This window comes from Xiphias gladius, unplaced genomic scaffold (genome assembly GCF_016859285.1).
Source record: "Xiphias gladius isolate SHS-SW01 ecotype Sanya breed wild unplaced genomic scaffold, ASM1685928v1 HiC_scaffold_1364, whole genome shotgun sequence".
Taxonomy (NCBI): Eukaryota; Metazoa; Chordata; class Actinopteri; order Istiophoriformes; family Xiphiidae; genus Xiphias; species Xiphias gladius.
In genome coordinates this window covers 5,628-26,653 of record NW_024401683.1, presented here as the reverse complement: position 1 = coordinate 26,653, position 21,026 = coordinate 5,628, and the positions used below count along the sequence as shown (strand labels likewise).

The following is a 21,026-nucleotide window of genomic DNA, read 5'->3' as shown; positions in this document are numbered from 1 at the left end:
GATCATGTAATTTGGTCCAAAGCTCCAGAACTGCTAGTAAGTGGAGCTTGAGTTGAAATGGTTTTGATGGTCAAGCTTGAACTTTCAGTCTCAACTTTTAAGTCAACAAGGACGAGACGCTCTTGAAGTGCAGCATGAAAACCTTCAGGAAACTCACATTACTGCTCACAGCTGTTACTACACGGACTTGAGACAAAGAAATCTGTCCAACTGCGACTGATGATGATTTCCATCATCTCTACTCTGTCCCAGAGTTGGACCGAGTGTTACTCAAAGGCTGTGCTCAAGTACAAGTCCTGTTACTTTGTCAAAACAAGCATTCAGGTAAAAGTATTCATCAAAGTATCTACTTGAGGTAAAGTACGACAGTATGGACTGAAAAAAACGACTTGAGTATCGAGTAATTTAATTAAACAAAAGAGAAAAAATACCAGCACACCACTGTCTTTTCCCTCGTCTTTTACTTGGTGTGGATATGACTGACATCATTTCAACCACACATGGTCTTCCTCAGGTAAAGAAGTGAACACACACCTGTGTGTATGATCGGCTTGTGATGAAATGTCACCTCGTCATCTCCTGTCTAGATCCTCTGCGACATATACACCAGGACAATATTCCCAGTCTGCATCTCTCACCTGTGATCACATGTGAATATTACATTAATATTATACTCTACTACTTACACCAATAAGTAAAGACATGTTTTAAATCACTGTCTGTGCTTGTTTTCTTCTATATTATATTATGATTTGGTAAATAAATCAGAAAATCAGAAATGCATGGACCATGACCAAGAGTGTCAACATGTAACAGTGTCTTTAAACTTTGTTAATTCCAGTAAACATGTCCCAGGTACCAGGTCCAATTACAAAATGCAAATGTCCACTGCACACAGATGTAATCTCAGCCATTTACCGGCTCTACTCTCTTCACGATTTACTGATTACATTTTCATGAAAAAGGAAAAGTGCATTTTAATTCAGAACCTTTTTTTTCCCCTTCACATCAATCAATGAACAAGCAATAAGGTGCCAGTAACAAATAAAAAGTCCCTCATATCCAGTTATAATCACGTTGTCATTGGGTCAGTAAATAAATCAAGAGGAGCCAACTTGGTACAGTTAATGACAAGAGGCTTGTTCATGACCTTTGACCTCAGTTTTACTTATCTCAACTACACACAATCACACACACACACACAATTGATTGGTTAGATAACTTTCGTTCTTCTCTATCTGTAGACAACAAATGAACTTATCATCAGATTCTTTAGAAAAGAAATGTTCTTTATCTCCATTAGCATTTTTCAATGAACCCTTGTCATCTTCATTCTTGGCAGTAAGTGATCAAGCAACGCTTCATGTGTAGCGTTCTTTCAGGTCAGACTACACCTTTGGTTTTTAATAGAATAATAGCAGTGCACATTAAATGCAGACGCAGTGGAAGAATTTACAAACTGAATAAAAGTCCCTCTAGAGATGTTGGTCTTCAGCTGCTTTTTACCACAGTTTCCTCAGATCTTTTGTCCAAAGAGTTCCAACGTTTTAAAGGTACAAACTCAAAGGCAAAGTGACCTTTACCTTTGAAGCCTGATGTGATGCGAAACCAAAAAGCTGTGATCGTAGCGGAGCAGGACAGAAAGGACAGACGTCCTTTCACACCAGCTCCTACCTGCTTTAGGATACCCCAGCTAAACAGGACACTTTGAGGCTGCACTGACACAGCTATCAGATGTGATGTCAACATGATCCCTTAAAAACAACATCACCTAATGCTAGAGAACACTAGTGACTGGACTGTGAGATAAACCCGGTCTCTGGGGATTTAATAGGTCAATGAAGAAACAGTTAACATGGCAACCTACGACAGCAGTTATTCTTGTGATCACATGTATGGAAACCAGTCATTTGAAGAACACGTCTTTCTTTTTTTCTACATACACAGACTGTGTTGTCATTTCTTTCACTGAGCCTCTTGGCAAATAAACACTCTGTCATTTAAATGTTCCTGGTGTTAGAATCTCACTCACAGTCACGGTTTATCACTTGATGCTGACGATGTCCCGCTTTTCATTTCTAATCCAATATCTAAGATTTTCCCAGTCGTTAAAGTGTGAAGAAGTGCATTAAAAAAAGGTTCATTTCTTCATATTGTGGCTTCATGTGTTGTTCTAACCAGTGTTCCTGCTATGAAATACATGGCAAAGAAAAGGACGTAACACGTGTCAGTCATAAGAATGGAAACCACACGGAAACCCGTATTTGAAGAAATATTTATTGTCTAGAACTATTAAAACCATCATCAATACAACAAGCAAGAGCACATTAATGTAGAGATGTATAATGAGAGAAAGAGAGAGAGAGGGAGAGGGAGAGAGAGAGGGAGAGAGTGTTTCAGAGAGAGAGCAGTTGCAGAGTAAAACCAGTAGCAGGGTCCAAGTGAGTCAGGTCAGAACAGGGAACACTGGTCTCTCGTCAGTGTCTCTGAGACCAGAGTCTGGGAGCCCTGGGTGGCCTCACAGGTCACAGAGCCCACCTTCTTCCACTGGTCTGCAGGGAGCCTCAGGGTGCTGCTCCAGCTGTAGCGGCCGTCCTTCTCCAGCACCCCGGGGCTGCTGCTCTCCTCCCAGCTGCTGCTGCTGCTGCTGCTGCTGCCGTCCACCTTCCAGGCCAGACTCCAGTCTGAGGGGAAGCCCTTGTTGGCCAGGCACATGAGCGTGGCCTTCCCCTGCTTCAGCTCCACGCTGGAGGGGGGCAGCACGGTCAGGGTGGGACGGGCATCACCTAGGAGACGCCAATCAGCTTATTAGACAGGGGCCACACAGCTGTCAATCAAACACCAGACACTGGGACACCTTTTCTTTGTGAGAGTTGATTTTCTCCTTTAAGGAGTTTCTGCCAGATGTTTTTTCTGCTCCACCAGTCACTCACTCACACATTGTTTCACTTCCCTTGAAGAAGCCTCTCATGCATATCAGCACAGAGAGAACCATCGTACAGTTTGACCTGAAATACATCAAACTGCACTGGAAACAAAACAGGGAAACATTTCAAATATTTTATCAAAAATTATCACAAATCTTTAGTTTGCATTACTTTAGTTTTCAAGGGAAACATTTAAAAATACAATACATTTTAGCAAACGAGAAACGGATTTCAAACTGCACTGGAAACAATGTATAACACAATAAAGGGATTACAGATTTTCTAACCTTTTCAAATCCCCATCTTCGTCCTCATTCTGTTCTATTTTATCTCAATGAAGTGAATCTTAATTCAACTTAATATTAGTCATCGATGAGATTTAAAAAACAAAAATGATTCTTAGAAAATATATTTAAAAGAGAACTGAAGTTGTATCTTCTCTACAGCTCAACTTAAACTTCAGCATGACAGGAATGTGTAAAGAAAAGTTGAATAAAGCTGCTCTGAGTTCACCTCCATGATGACGGAGGAGAAATCCAAACATAAACACTAAAACCTTACAAGAACATTTTATCTGCTGCAAACATTTAAACAATGGATTTACAACGTTACCTTACATTATTGTATTTAGTGTTTGTGCAGAAACTTACTTCCAACATCCAGTCTGGTTCCTCCACCAAAAGTCCACCACAGTGATACAAACTCATTGAGCCGTCGTACAAAAACCTCTCACTGTAGAGAGACACGGCTCTCTGGCTCTGTCAGACTGAACTAAACCTACCAACCCTCAATATTCAACTTCACATTTAAATGTGGAAATAACGATTTCTCCTCTGAATCAATCATTTATATTCATTACAGTTAGTTTTCAAATCCTTGTTGCTAAAGCAAAGATCTTCATGCAAAATACTTCTTCAAAAGTTACACATTAACACTGAAAGGAGGCTATTTTTCCTGGCATGTTGAATATGAATTAAATAAATATAAAAATAGTTCCTGAAATAAAGCAGTTGTTAAACATTTGACTTACTTCCAACATCCAGTCTGGTTCCTCCACCAAACGTGTACCACAGTGATACAAACTCATTGAGCCGTCGTACAAAAACCTCTCACTGTAGAGAGACACGGCTCTCTGCCTCTGAAACAAACAAGCTCTCCAAACTGAGTCTGTTTTTAAAACTTTGTCAAATGGTTTTAAAGAAAAACACAGTAACACAATTTTATAAAATGTCATTTTTTCATACGTATGTTATTTTTAAAAAAAGACAAAGCTTTTGTAGCAAAACAATTAAATGTCAGAAAAGACATTATGAAAAATCATGAAAACAAGTATTAACACATCCTGATCAATACCCCGATCAACTGATTGATCCATTGATAAACAGCATGATCAGAGTGATCCAAGTCCCTGCTGGAGTCAGTCAGAGCATTTCCATAGAGAGCCACTTTGCATCAGCAGCACCATGCTCCAGTGCTCTGGGAGAGTTTATAGTCCTGAGAGTTGAAGACTGGATGACTGACAGCTGTCCTTCATGACAACAGAAGCCACGGAAATCCTCCTTATCAAGAAGATGACGCTGACCTCCGTCCTCATCTGGACTCTCCTCTGCTGCTGCTTCACAGGTAAAGTCCAGAGAATCCAACTCCTCTACTCTATCAACGTCCGTCCCTCTGAAATCAAGCCGACAAAACCGTGACGCTGCTTCATGTTTCTGTCTCTGTGTCCTCAGAGTCCAGAGGCCAGGTCACAGTGACTCAGCCTGGAGCAGTGAGGTCTGCTCTGGGAGGCTCCGTCGCCATCAAATGTAGGACCAGTCAGGATGTTTATGTGGCTAGCAACTACCAAATTTTAACCTGGTACCAACAGAGAGACGGAGAAACTATTAAACTACTTATTTACGCTGCTACCACTCGAGCATCAGGGATTCCAGGTCGTTTTACAGGCAGTGGATCAAACTCTGACTTCACTCTGACCATCAGTGGAGTCCAGGCTGAAGATGCAGCAGTTTACTACTGTCAGAGTCAACACTATCTCAACAGTCAGTGGTTGTTGACACAGTGAAAAAGCGTCGTACAAAAACCTCCCTCAGTCAGACTGAAGAGAAACTGAACTGGCTGCTGCAGCTGGAAGCTACTGCAGAGACTGATACAGTTCACTGAGGACACACACACACACACACTGAAATTGTGTAAGAAAAACCTATACTTTAGTAACCTATACCAAAAGTACAGTAAATTTTGAAGTAAATTAATCAATTAACGTGGAGCATAGAGGCTCATAATAAAGGACATGCAAAGCTATGAAATGGGGAATATTAATGTTGACAGAAATATTTACTAAATAAGACAACATTGATCGATATAAATATACACAAATACACACATGAAAGGCAGAAGCACGACCATAAAAAGCACATAAAGATAGATAAATCTCTCTGCCACAATAAAAGACCCTCATGCAGGTACTTGAGGACAGACAGGCAGTAGTAAGACAGCGATCGGTAACAGCAGATATCAAGGCAAGTACGCAACCCAGACAGACGGAGGACAGCAAGGAGCAATAGTTTTCCAGTGCTGACAGAGACACCGCTAATTAACGATTTGTTAAAATGAGCTCCAGATAACTACTATGAGTCCAGTGCTCTTATATTTACTGTGACAGATTGAAACTCTTGTTCAGCTGTAACAGAGACTTCAGACTGACCGAAAGGTTTTTATTTCTCACTGAGATAATACAGTCCACTCTTGCTACAGCTTTTAAAAACTAAACTGATATATAGTTGTTCTTATGTTGAGGACCGTCTGAGCAGAGGAGAAGCCAAACAACGTGTAATCTTGTACATAAGACAGACACCTACATATTTGATCAAGTTCCCAACCCAGCAATCTACAATTCTTCAGTGTTTGACCATGATGAAAATGTACTGATTTCTTGTCAAGGGTTTCAAGATTTTGTTTCTTCAAGCACTGCAAACTTTTGAGAGTAGTGCTGCGATCCTGAGACTAAGCTGTAGAACAGTTATTAATATGGAAAATAACCACTGAAGGCATGTCCATGATAGCTGCCTCTGGTGACATGTAATGTTGAATTCATCAGAAAATTGCCAAAACATGAAACTACCTCAAAATCTAGTTTGAAAAAAACTCAAGACCAATTTGGAGGTTGGGGGTATTTCTCCCATGTCAGGTCAGTCACTGTTCATTAGAACACTGACATGGAATGTCAAATAAAATCCACCTTGGATAGATGTTGAAAATAATTTGGTTTGTTGGAGCATAAATACGTTAAGCGATCTGTGCTGGGGTCAACACCATCCTGACATCAAGGTGGAGATGAGATGAAGGTCAAATCTTTTCACCCTGCATAATCTCAGGGATCATTTAAATAGTGGACTCTCTCAGCACTGATGGGAAACACCTCATGATATGTTGAGGACAGCTACAGTTCACTGACTCTGTGTGTTCGCATATGTGTCCTGCCTCTCTGGTCCCAGACATCAAGATGTCACATGTTCTCACCATCTATTCACATCCAGTTATAATCACATGTTCTTATCAGATTTTCCTAATTAATCAAGAGGAGCCAACCTGTTAAAGATAAATGGCTTGTTCATGACCTTGATCGCATATAGTCTGTGAGAGCAGTGTGAGACCAGCACCTGGTTTAGGATACCACAGGAAAACAGAGGCACTGTTGAGCTTTACTGACACAGTTTTCAGACGTGACCCGAATTAAACATTGTTATCATCATTAATTAATAAAGTCATGAGCTAATGTGACCACATTCTTGGTGTCTCTCACTGAGACAGACTCTGTCTTTGTAAATTAAATAGATCTCCTGTCATCATTCCAGAGAAAAACATATGACAACAGTTATTCTATTTAATAATTTACATGGACATTACTTATTTGATAAAATGGTGTTTACTGATTTTGAACCTTATAAACTCTTTCATTAAGTTCTTTGTTGAATCCGTCTTCGAATCGAATATACCTGCAGAATAATCTCAGATGGAAGACATTGTATATCACTTGATGCTGATGATATCCTGCTTTATATTCCTCATCCTGAAAAGACCCTTTTCAAGTTTTCATCCAGTCTGGTTCCTCCAACAAATTCCACCACAGTGATACAAACTCATTGAGCCGTCGTACAAAAACATCTCACTGTAGAGAGACACGGTTCTCTGGCTCTGAAACATACAAATTCACCCCAAAAATATGTAAATTTATCATATTTGTGAGGTAAAAGATCAGACTGTCAGAATTTCTTCATAAATACACACAAAAGTATTAACTTTTAATTTTTAAATATCTCAGCATTAATCATTTCTGTCAAAATAAAATAAAGACATAAAATTGATTTCTTCAGTGACAAATGACTTTGTTGAAATTTCAGTCTGAGGATGACATTGATTTATTTGATAGTGAAATTAGTGGGAGTTTTGTGACAAACGGCATTTTGAAAGAACATTTCTCCACTTTAATTTGAGCAAGTTCACAAAGAAGTAAGCATTAACACATTTCTAATTAATGTGCTGAAATTGTGACTGATCCACTGATAAACAGCATGATCAGAGTGATCCAAGTCCCTGCTGGAGTCAGTCAGAGCATTTCCATAGAGAGCCACTTTGCATCAGCAGCACCATGCTCCAGTGCTCTGGGAGAGTTTATAGTCCTGAGAGTTGAAGACTGGATGACTGACAGCTGTCCTTCATGACAACAGAAGCCACAGAAATCCTCCTCATCAAGAAGATGACGCTGACCTCCGTCCTCATCTGGACTCTCCTCTGCTGCTGCTTCACAGGTAAAGTCCAGAGAATCAAACTCCTCTCCTCTATCAACGTCCGTCCCTCTGAAATCAAGCCGACAAAACCGTGACGCTGCTTCATGTTTCTGTCTCTGTGTCCTCAGAGTCCAGAGGCCAGGTCACAGTGACTCAGCCTGGAGCAGTGAGGTCTGCTCTGGGAGGCTCCGTCGCCATCAAATGTAGGACCAGTCAGGATGTTTATAATTCCAACTCTTTAGCCTGGTACCAACAGAGAGACGGAGAAACTATTAAACTACTTATTTACGCTGCTACCACTCGAGCATCAGGGATTCCAGGTCGTTTTACAGGCAGTGGATCAAAGTCTGACTTCACTCTGACCATCAGTGGAGTCCAGGCTGAAGATGCAGCAGTTTACTACTGTCAGAGTTTACACGTTATCAACAGTCAATATGTGTTGACACAGTGAAAAAGCATCGTACAAAAACCTCCCTCAGTCAGACTGAAGAGAAACTGAACTGGCTGCTGCAGCTGGAAGCTACTGCAGAGACTGATACAGTTCACTGAGGACACACACACACACACAGAAATTGTGTAAGAAAAACCTATACTTTAGTAATCTATACCAAAAGTACAGTAAATTTTGAAACAAATTAATCAATTAACGTGGAGCATAGAGGCTCATAATAAAGGACATGCAAAGCTATAAAATGGGGAATATTAATGTTGACAGAAATATTTACTAAATAAGACAACATTGATCGATATAAATATACACAAATACACACATGCAAAGCAGAAGCACAACCATAAAAAGCACATAAAGATAGATAAATCTCTCTGCCACAATAAAAGACCCATATGCTGGTACATGAGGACAGACAGGCAGTAGTAAGACAGCGATCGGTAACAGCAGATATCAAGGCAAGTACGCAACCCAGACAGACCGAGGACAGCAAGGAGCAATAGTTTTCCAGTGCTTACAGAGAGACCGCTAATTAACAATTTGTTAAAATGAGCTCCAGATAAATACTATGAGTCCAGTGCTCTTATATTTACTGTGACAGATTGAAACTCTTGTTCAGCTGTAACAGAGACTTCAGACTGACCGAAAGGTTTTTATTTCTCACTGAGATAATACAGTCCACTCTTGCTAGAGCTTTTAAAAACTAAACTGATATATAGTTGTTCTTATGTTGAGGACCGTCTGAGCAGAGGAGAAGCCAAACAACGTGTAATCTTGTACATATGACAGACACCTACATATTTGATCAAGTTCCCAACCCAGCAATCTATAATTCTTCAGTGTTTGACCATGATGAAAATGTACTGATTTCTTGTCAAGGGTTTCAAGATTTTGTTTCTTCAAGCACTGCAAACTTTTGAGAGTAGTGCTGCGATCCTGAGACTAAGCTGTAGAACAGTTATTAATATGGAAAATAACCACTGAAGGCATGTCCATGATAGCTGCCTCTGTTGACATGTAATGTTGAATTCATCAGAAAATTGCCAAAACATGAAACTACCTCAAAATCTAGTTTGAAAAAAACTCAAGACCAATTTGGAGGTTGGGGGTATTTCTCCCATGTCAGGTCAGTCACTGTTCATTAGGACACTGACATGGAATGTCAAATAAAATACACCTTGGATAGATGTTGAAAATAATTTGGTTTGTTGGAGCATAAATACGTTAAGCGATCTGTGCTGGGGTCAACACCATCCTGACATCAAGGTGGAGATGAGATGAAGGTCAAATCTTTTCACCCTGCATAATCTCAGGGATCATTTAAATAGTGGACTCTCTCAGCACTGATGGGAAACACCTCATGATATGTTGAGGACAGCTACAGTTCACTGACTCTGTGTGTTCGCATATGTGTCCTGCCTCTCTGGTCCCAGACATCAAGATGTCACATGTTCTCACCATCTATTCACATCCAGTTATAATCACATGTTCTTATCAAATTTTCCTAATTAATCAAGAGGAGCCAACCTGTTAAAGATAAATGGCTTGTTCATGACCTTGATTGCATATAGTCTGTGAGAGCAGTGTGAGACCAGCACCTGGTTTAGGATACCACAGGAAAACAGAGGCACTGTTGAGCTTTACTGACAGAGTTTTCAGACGTGACCCGAATTAAACATTGTTATCATCATTAATTAATAAAGTCATGAGCTAATGTGACCACATTCTTGGTGTCTCTCACTGAGACAGACTCTGTCTTTGTAGATTAAATAGATCTCCTGTCATCATTCCACAGAAAATCATATGACAACAGATATTCTACTTAATAATTTACATGGACATTACTTATTTGATAAAATGGTGTTTACTGGTTTTGAACGTTATAAACTCTTTCATTTAGTTCTTTGTTGAATCCGTCTTCTGAAAATCTAATATACCTGCAGAATAATCTCAGATGGAAGACATCGTATATCACTTGATGCTGATGATATCCTACTTTACATGTCTCATCCTGAAAACACCCTTTTCAAGTTTTCATCCAGTCTGGTTCCCCCAACAGGAGTCCACCACAGTGATACAAACTCATTGAGCCGTCCTACAAAACCTTTCACTGTAGAGAGACACGGTTCTCTGGCTCTGAAACAAACAAATTCACCCAAAAAATATGTATGATTGTATGATTTCTTCAGTGACAAATGACTTTGTTGAAATTTCAGACCAGTCAGGATGTTCGTGTCTATAACAACAACCCCTGTTTAGCCTGGTACCAACAGAGAAACGGAGAAACTCCTAAACTACTTATTTACTTTGCTACCACTCGAGCATCAGGGATTCCAGGTCGTTTTAAAGGCAGTGGATCAAAGTCTGACTTCACTCTGACCATCAGTGGAGTCCAGGCTGAAGATGCAGCAGTTTACTACTGTCAGAGTTTACACTATCCCAACAGTCAGCGGTTGTTGACACAGTGAAAAAGCGTCGTACAAAAACCTCCCTCAGTCAGACTGAAGAGAATCTGAACTGGCTGCTGCAGCTGGAAGCTACTGCAGAGACAGATACAGTTGACTGAGGACACACACACACACACACACACGCACACAAACACAAACACACCGTACACAGAAAATTTCATGAAGTGGTTTCAACATGTATCAAGACAAGTTGAATATCAAAACACTGATCTTGGTTGAAATCAAATAACTTTCTTCATCACAGCTTCTCTCCATCCATTCACATCCAGTTATAGTCACATGTTCTTATCTGACTTGTAAATAAATCAAGAGGAGCCAACCTGAGACAGTGAATGACAAAAGGCCTTGTGATGACCTTTGACCTCAGCTGCACACTGGATCACAGCTATCTCAACTATAGAAACCTTCATGATCAATGACGACACAAACAAAACCCAAACGTCTGTCAGATCTCACAAAACATTGTCTTAAATATGTGAACTAATAGTATCTAAGGAAAAGCTCAGCATCAACTGAAATCAGAAAAACGCAAAAGACATAAGCGACTGACTGGATATAACTATGACTACATGTATATATAACTATAAGTGTATAAACTGCCAAAACATATGAAGCAACACATTCCCCCTGACATGCAACTCAAAAACCCAACAAATATATTTAGACTGAAAGTTAAGTCTTGACCTTGGAAACAGCTGATGACAAAATCTCTCCAGTCTCTCTCCGTTCAGTATCCGTTGTGGAACTTTCAGTTCATTTCACATGATCTTCCTCAGCAGACGGAGTTGTCCGGTTGTCAGTGAAATGCACATGTTCAAATTCCCATTCCTCCGAGTGTTTCTGGGACTTCCTGTCCACGTTGACCTGGAAGTTAAAAAAATCAACAGGGCAAACTCCATCTGCTGAGGAAGATCATGTAATTTGGTCCAAAGCTCCAGAACTGCTAGTAAGTGGAGCTTGAGTTGAAATGGTTTTGATGGTCAAGCTTGAACTTTCAGTCTCAACTATTAAATCAACATGGACGAGACGCTCTTGAGGTGCAGCATGAAAACCTTCAGGAAACTCACATTACTGCTCACAGCTGTTACTACACGGACTTGAGACAGAGAAATCTGTCCAACTGCGACTGATGATGATTTCCATCATCTCTACTCTGTCCCAGAGTTGGACCGAGTGTTACTCAAAGGCTGTGCTCAAGTACAAGTCCTGTCACTTTGTCAAAACAAGCATTCAGGTAAAAGTATTCATCAAAGTATCTTCTTGAGGTAAAGTACGACAGTATGGACTGAAAAAAACGACTTGAGTATCGAGTAATTTAATTAAACAAAAGAGAAAAAATACCAGCACACCACTGTCTTTTCCCTCGTCTTTTACTTGGTGTGGATATGACTGACATCATTTCAACCACACATGGTCTTCCTCAGGTAAAGAAGTGAACATACACCTGTGTGTATGCTCGGCTTGTGATGAAATGTCACCTCGTCATCTCCTGTCTAGATCCTCTGCGACATATACACCAGGACAATATTCCCAGTCTGCATCTCTCACCTGTGATCACATGTGAATATTACATTAATATTATACTCTACTACTTACACCAATAAGTAAAGACATGTTTTAAATCACTGTCTGTGCTTGTTTTCTTCTATATTATATTATGATTTGGTAAATAAATCAGAAAATCAGAAATGCATGGACCATGACCAAGAGTGTCAACATGTAACAGTGTCTTTAAACTTTGTTAATTCCAGTAAACATGTCCCAGGTTCCAGGTCCCATCACAAAATGCAAATGTCCACTGCACACAGATGTAATCTCAGCCAAGTTTCGGCTCTACTCTCTTCACGAATTACTGATTACATTTTCATGAGAAAGGAAAAGTGCATTTGAATTCAGAACCTTTTTTTTCCCCTTCACATCAATCAATGAACAAGCAATACGGTGCCAGTAACAAATAAAAAGTCCCTCATATCCAGTTATAATCACGTTGTCATTGGGTCAGTAAATAAATCAAGAGGAGCCAACTTGGTACAGTTAATGACAAGAGGCTTGTTCATGACCTTTGACCTCAGTCTTACTTATCTCAACTACACACAATCACACACACACACAATTGATTGGTTAGATAACTTTCGTTCTTCTCTATCTGTAGACAACAAATGAACTTATCGTCAGATTCTTTAGAAAAGAAATGTTCTTTATCTCCATTAGCATTTTTCAATGAACCCTTGTTCTTCATTCTTGGCAGTAAGTGAGCAAGCAACGCTTCATGTGTAGCATCCTTTAAGGTCAGACCACACCTTTGGTTTTTAATAGAATAAAAGCATTGCACATTAAATTCAGACGCAGTAGAAGAATTTACAAACTGAATAACAGTCCCTCTAAAGATGTTGGTCTTCAGCTGCTTTTTACCACAGTTTCCTCAGATCTTTTGTCCAAAGAGTTCCAACGTTTTAAAGGTACAAACTCAAAGGCAAAGTGACCTTTACCTTTGAAGCCTGATGTGATGCGAAACCAAAAAGCTGTGATCGTAGCGGAGCAGGACAGAAAGGACAGACGTCCTTTCACACCAGCTCCTACCTGCTTTAGGATACCCCAGCTAAACAGGACACTGTGAGGCTGCACTGACACAGCTATCAGATGTGATGTCAACATGATCCCTAAAAAACAACATCACCTAATGCTAGAGAACACTAGTGACTGGACTGTGAGATAAACCCGGTCTCTGGGGATTTAATAGGTCAATGAAGAAACAGTTAACATGGCAACCTACGACAGCAGTTATTATTGTGATCACATGTATGGAAACCAGTCATTTGATGAACACGTCTTTCTTTTTTTCTACCTACACAGACTTTGATTTGTCATTTCTTTCACTGAGCCTCTTGGCAAATAAACACTCTGTCATTTAAATGTTCCTGGTGTTAAAATCTCACTCACTGTCACGGTTTATCACTTGATGCTGACGATGTCCCACTTTTCATTTCTAATCCAATATCTAAGATTTTCCCAGTCGTTAAAGTGTGAAGAAGTGCATTAAAAAAAGGTTCATTTCTTCATATTGTGGCTTCATGTGTTGTTCTAACCAGTGTTCCTGCTATGAAATACATGGCAAAGAAAAGAGGACGTAACACGTGTCAGTCATAAGAATGGAAACCACACGGAAACCCGTATTTGAAGAAATATTTATTTTCTAGAACTATTAAAACCATCATCAATACAACAAGCAAGAGCACATTAATGTAGAGATGTATAATGAGAGAAAGAGAGAGGGAGAGGGAGAGAGGAGAGGGAGAGAGTGTTTCAGAGAGAGAGCAGTTGCAGAGTAAAACCAGTAGCAGGGTCCAAGTGAGTCAGGTCAGAACAGGGAACACTGGTCTCTCGTCAGTGTCTCTGAGACCAGAGTCTGGGAGCCCTGGGTGGCCTCACAGGTCACAGAGCCCACCTTCTTCCACTGGTCTGCAGGGAGCCTCAGGGTGCTGCTCCAGCTGTAGCGGCCGTCCTTCTCCAGCACCCCGGCTGCTGCTCTCCTCCCAGCTGCTGCTGCTGCTGCTGCTGCTGTCCACCTTCCAGGCCAGACTCCAGTCTGAGGGAAGCCCTTGTTGGCCAGGCACATGAGCGTGGCCTTCCCTGCTCCAGCTCCACGCTGGAGGGGCAGCACGGTCAGGGTGGGACGGCATCACCTAGGAGACGCCAATCAGCTTATTAGACAGGGGCCACACAGCTGTCAATCAAACACCAGACACTGGGACACCTTTTCTTTGTGAGAGTTGATTTTCTCCTTTAAGGAGTTTCTGCCAGATGTTTTTTCTGCTCCACCAGTCACTCACTCACACATTGTTTCACTTCCCTTGAAGAAGCCTCTCATGCATATCAGCACAGAGAGAACCATCGTACAGTTTGACCTGAAATACATCAAACTGCACTGGAAAGAAAACAGGGAAACATTTAAAATATTTTATCAAAAATCAGGACCAATCTTTAGTTTGCATTACTTTAGTTTTCAGGGGAAACATTTAAAAATACATAAAATAATCCGACAACCGTCAAATGCGCTTCATGTGGAATTCAATCATCGTTTAGCAAACGAGAAACGGATTTCAAACTGCACTGGAAACAATGTATAACACAATAAAGGGATTACAGATTTTCTAACCTTTTCAAATCCCCATCTTCGTCCTCATTCTCTTCTATTTCATCTGAATGAAGTGAATCTTAATTCAACTTAATATTAGTCATCGATGAGGTTTGAAAAACAAAAATGAATCTTAGAACATATATTTAAAAGAGAACTGAAGTTGTATCTTCTCTACAGCTCAGCTTAAACTTCGGCATGACAGGAATGTGTAAAGAAAAGTTGAGTAAAGCTGCTCTGAGTTCACCTCCATGATGACGGAGGAGAAATCCCAACATAAACACTAAAACCTTACAAGAACATTTTATCTGCTGCAAACATTTAAACAATGGATTTACAACGTTACCTTACATTATTGTATTTAGTGTTTGTGCAGAAACTTACTTCCAACATCCAGTCTGGTTCCTCCACCAAAAGTCCACCACAGTGATACAAACTCATTGAGCCAGACAAAACCTCTCACTGTAGAGAGACACACGGGCTCTGGCTCTGTCAGACTGAACTAAACCTACCAACCCTCAATATTCAACTTCACATATATATGTGGAAATAACGATTTCTCCTCTGAATCAATCCTTTATATTCATTACAGTTAGTTTTCGAATTCTTGTTGCTAAAGCAAAGATCTTTATATTCATGCAAAATAATTCTTCAAAAATTACACATTAACACTGAGAGGAGACTATTTTTCCTGGCATGTTGAATATGAATGAAATAAATATAAAAATAGTTCCTGAAATAAAGCAGTTGTTAAACATTTGACTTACTTCCAACATCCAGTCTGGTTCCTCCACCAAAAGTCCACCACAGTGATACAAACTCATTGAGCCGTCGTACAAAAACCTCTCACTGTAGAGAGACACGGCTCTCTGGCTCTGAAACAAACAAACTCTCCAAACTGAGTCATTTTTTAAAACTTTGTCAAATGGTTTTAAACCCAACAATAACACAGTAACACAATTTTAAAAAATGTCATTTTTTCATACGTATGTTATTTTTAAAGAAAGATAAAGCTTTTGTAGCAAAACAATTAAATGTCAGAAAAGACATTATGAAAAATCATGAAAACAAGTATTAACACATCCTGATCAATACCCCGATCAACTGATTGATCCATTGATAAACAGCATGATCAGAGTGATCCAAGTCCCTGCTGGAGTCAGTCAGAACATTTCCATAGAGAGCCACTTTGCATCAGCAGCACCATGCTCCAGTGCTCTGGGAGAGTTTATAGTCCTGAGAGTTGAAGACTGGATGACTGACAGCTGTCCTTCATGACAACAGAAGCCACGGAAATCCTCCTCATCAAGAAGATGACGCTGACCTCCGTCCTCATCTGGACTCTCCTCTGCTGCTGCTTCACAGGTAAAGTCCAGAGAATCCAACTCCTCTCCTCTATCAACGTCCGTCCCTCTGAAATCAAGCCGACAAAACCGTGACGCTGCTTCATGTTTCTGTCTCTGTGTCCTCAGAGTCCAGAGGCCAGGTCACAGTGACTCAGCCTGGAGCAGTGAGGTCTGCTCTGGGAGGCTCCGTCGCCATCAGATGTAGGACCAGTCAGAATGTTTATGGTTCTAACTATTTAGCCTGGTACCAACAGAGAGATGGAGAAACTATTAAACTACTTATTTACTATGCTACCACTCGAGCATCAGGGATTCCAGGTCGTTTTACAGGCAGTGGATCAAACTCTGACTTCACTCTGACCATCAGTGGAGTCCAGGCTGAAGATGCAGCAGTTTACTACTGTCAGAGTTTTCACGTTATCAACAGCAAAACTGTGTTGACACAGTGAAAAAGCGTCGTACAAAAACCTCCCTCAGTCAGACTGAAGAGAAACTGAACTGGCTGCTACAGCTGGAAGCTACTGCAGAGACTGATACAGTTGACTGAGGTCACACACACACACACACACACACACACACACACACACACACACACACACACACACACACACACACACACACACACAGACACACACACACACACACACACACACACACACACACACACACACACACACACACACACACACACACACAGTTTAATCAAGTGGATTGAACACCACTGTTGCTTTTATGTCCAATGAAAATGTATAAAACAAATTAAAAGAAAAAATATGATCTTGTTTGAAATCAAATTACTTTATCCATCACCTCTTCTCACCATCCATTCATATCCAGTTACAATCACATTTTCTTTGGGTCAGTAAATAAATCAAGAGGAGCCAACTTGGTACAGTTAATGACAAGAGGCTTGTACATGACCTTTGACCTAGGTCTCACACTGAATCACACTTATATCAACTACACACAATCACACACACACACACACACACACCATACGCACACACAATCACACACAAACACACACACACACACACACACACACACACACACACACACACACACACACACACACACAAACACAAATACACACACACACACACACACAGACACACACACACCATAAACAGAAAATTTCATGAAGTGGTTTCAACATGTATCAAAACAAGTTTAATATCAAAACACTGATCTTGGTGGAAATCAAATAACTTTCTTCATCACAGCTTCTCTCCATCCATTCACATCCAGTTATAGTCACATGTTCTTATCTGACTTGTAAATAAATCAAGAGGAGCCAACCTGAGACAGTGAATGACAAAAGGCCTTGTGATGACCTTTGACCTCAGCTGCACACTGGATCACAGCTATCTCAACTATAGGCTGTGAGAAGAAAATATGACGACACAGATCAGCATCAGAAACCTTCATGATCAAAGACGACACAAACAAAACCCAAACGTCTGTCAGATCTCAAAAAAATTGTCTTAAATATGTGAACTAATAGTATCTGAGGAAAAGCTCAGCATCAACTGAAATCAGAAAAACGCAAAAGACATAAGCGACTGACTGGATATAACTATGTCTACATGTATATATAACTATAAGTGTATAAACTGCCAAAGCATATGCAGCAACACATTCCCCCTGACATGCAACTCAAAAACCCAACGAATACATTTAGACTGAAAGTTAAGTCTTGACCTTGGAAACAGCTGTTGACAAAATCTCTCCAGTCTCTCTCCGTTCAGTATCCGTTGTTGCACTTTCAGTTCATTTCACATGATCTTCCTCAGCAGACGGAGTTGTCCGGTTGTCAGTGAAATGCACATGTTCAAATTTCCATTCCTCCGAGTGTTTCTGGGACTTCTTGTCCACGTTGACCTGGAAGTTAAAAAAATCAACAGGGCAAACTCCATCTGCTGAGGAAGATCATGTAATTTGGTCCAAAGCTCCAGAACTGCTAGTAAGTGGAGCTTGTGTTGAAATGGTTTTGATGGTCAAGCTTGAACTTTCAGTCTCAACTTTTAAGTCAACAAGGACGAGACGCTCTTGAAGTTCAACATGAAAACCTTCAGGAAACTCACATTACTGCTCACAGCTGTTACTACACGGACTTGAGACAAAGAAATCTGTCCAACTGCGACTGATGATGATTTCCATCATCTCTACTCTGTCCCAGAGTTGGACCGAGTGTTACTCAAAGGCTGTGCTCAAGTACAAGTCCTGTCACTTTGTCAAAACAAGCATTCAGGTAAAAGTATTCATCAAAGTATCTTCTTGAGGTAAAGTACGACAGTATGGACTGAAAAAAACGACTTGAGTATCGAGTAATTTAATTAAACAAAAGAGAAAATACCAGCACACCACTGTCTTTTCCTCGTCTTTTACTTGGTGTGGATATGACTGACATCATTTCAACCACACATGGTCTTCCTCAGGTAAAGAAGTGAACATACACCTGTGTGTATGCTCGGCTTGTGATGAAATGTCACCTCGTCATCTCCTGTCTAGATCCTCTGCGACATATACACCAGGACAATATTCCCAGTCTGCATCTCTCACCTGTGATCACATGTGAATATTACATTAATATTATACTCTACTACTTACACCAATAAGTAAAGATGTTTTAAATCACTGTCTGTGCTTGTTTTCTTCTATATTATATTATGATTTGGTAAATAAATCAGAAAATCAGAAATGCATGGACCATGACCAAGAGTGTCAACATGTAACAGTGTCTTTAAACTTTGTTAATTCCAGTAAACATGTCCCAGGTTCCAGGTTCCATCACAGACCCCCCCCCCCAGACCAGGTGTGAGCCCCCCACATCCAGTCCTCGCCAGTCACTTGAAGACAATAAAATGTGGCCAAATCCGTCTCTAATCTCACTGGAAATGTCTAAGATCAGATGACTCATTTGAGACAGTTGTTGAAATGTTATGTCATGTCCACATAAAATAAAAGTCTTCTTCCTTTTTTTTCCTGTCTCTCTTCATCAGGATACATCAATGACCAAGACCAGTTAAACGGTTGATACAGTGGCAAAGATGCAAAACTGTAGCTCAAATATTGACACGAGAACAGGAAGCAGGAAGACTAGTAGATTTGAAGCCTGATATACGGTAGTGTTTGAATAGAGTATTACATTTATTAGTGTTGTTACAGCCCGGCTCTAAGACTGCAACCAAAACGGGAGACACATGGGTATATTCAATGACAAAGTAATTTATTTATAACGAAATGATCGAAACAAGCACAACTAAAACAAACTTTTTTAAAGCTACAGTCTCAAACCGTTTCCCAACATTTTCGGTTGAAATATGCAAAACAGATCTTAATGTGGAGAGGTGCTGTCAAAGGCTCCTGTGCCCCAGACTCGTTGAACAGCCTGGCAGCAGAGCAGAGACCTTCCCTTCTAAAGTCTTTGAACGAGCCTCGCCCTTCCAACCAATCAGAGAAGGCCAAAGTCAGGGCTGCATCAGCTGAGACGGCAAACATGACGAGGACGCAGGTGAGGGGCTGAGCGGAGCGTAACACAGCAGGGAGAGGGACGGTTGGGAGGTGAAGTGGGGTTTGCTTTCGAGTCTCATGCTACCACTAGTTTGATTTACAGAACTTGCACATTGTAGCTGCAGGTACACGTAAGTGTAAGTCGTTAGCACCCACCTCTGCACATCCCCATAAACTGTATTTATATGTAAATAAGAATCAGTGAAATAGAGAAATACCATTATTTTGGCTTCTTTAGCCCATAATCTGATCAGGAACTAGAGCGGGTTTTCTGGCTTCTCCCACTTAATTTTAAAATGCACAGAATGTAAAAGTGCACTGCACACACCTGTAATCTCAGCCAAGTACCGGTTCTACTCTCGTCACGATTCACTGATTACTTTTTCATGACAAAGGAAAAGTGCATTTTAAATCTGAACCCTTTTTTCCCCTTCACATCAATCAATGAACAAGCAATAAGGTGCCAGTAACAAATAAAAAGTCCCTGCTGGAGTCAGTCAGAGCATTTCCATAGAGAGCCACTTTGCATCAGCAGCACCATGCTCCAGTGCTCTGGGAGAGTTTATAGTCCTGAGAGTTGAAGACCCGATGACTGACAGCTGTCCTTCATGACAACAGAAGCCACGGAAATCCTCCTCATCAAGAAGATGACGCTGACCTCCGTCCTCATCTGGACTCTCCTCTGCTGCTGCTTCACAGGTAAAGTCCAGAGAATCCAACTCCTCTCCTCTATCAACGTCCGTCCCTCTGAAATCAAGCCGACAAAACCGTGACGCTGCTTCATGTTTCTGTCTCTGTGTCCTCAGAGTCCAGAGGCCAGGTCACAGTGACTCAGCCTGGAGCAGTGAGCTCTGCTCTGGGAGGCTCCGTCGCCATCAAATGTAGGACCAGTCAGGATGTTTATGTGGCTAACAACAACCACTTTTTAGCCTGGTACCAACAGAGAGACGGAGAAACTATTAAACTACTTATTTACCGTGCTGCCACTCGAGCATCAGGGATTCCAGGTCGTTTTACAGGCAGTGGATCAAACTCTGACTTCACTCTGACCATCAGTGGAGTCCAGGCTGAAGATGCAGCAGTTTACTACTGTCAGAGTTTTCACTATCTCAACAGTAAGAATCTGTTCACACAGTGAAAAAGCGTCGTACAAAAACCTCCCTCAGTCAGACTGAAGAGAAACTGAACTGGCTGCTGCAGCTGGAAGCTACTGCAGAGACTGATACAGTTGACTGAGGTCACACACACACACACACACACACACACACACACACACACACACACACACACACACACACACACACACACACACACACACACACACACACACACACACACACACACACACCATCCAAATACAGTGACATGAAGTGGATTAAACATTTCCCCATTTTTTTCTTTG

At 40.8% G+C, this 21,026-nt stretch overlaps 4 gene segments (V, D, J or C); 3 read left to right on the top strand and 1 right to left on the bottom strand.

The window, feature by feature from the left end:
* Window positions 1–2,341: 2,341 nt before the first annotated feature.
* LOC120787330 lies at window positions 2,342–4,003 on the bottom strand (the record flags this gene model as incomplete). The annotated part of the segment is given in 2 exon segments: window positions 2,342–2,786; window positions 3,958–4,003. Coding segments are annotated over 2 exon segments (381 nt in total), but the record flags the coding sequence as incomplete, so codon positions are not given.
* Window positions 4,004–7,683: 3,680 nt separating this feature from the next.
* On the top strand, window positions 7,684–8,165 carry LOC120787328. The segment is given in 2 exon segments: window positions 7,684–7,735; window positions 7,843–8,165. Coding segments are annotated over 2 exon segments (375 nt in total).
* Window positions 8,166–16,078: 7,913 nt separating this feature from the next.
* LOC120787327 lies at window positions 16,079–16,560 on the top strand. The segment is given in 2 exon segments: window positions 16,079–16,130; window positions 16,238–16,560. Coding segments are annotated over 2 exon segments (375 nt in total).
* Window positions 16,561–20,271: 3,711 nt separating this feature from the next.
* LOC120787325 lies at window positions 20,272–20,762 on the top strand. The segment is given in 2 exon segments: window positions 20,272–20,323; window positions 20,431–20,762. Coding segments are annotated over 2 exon segments (384 nt in total).
* Window positions 20,763–21,026: the final 264 nt, after the last annotated feature.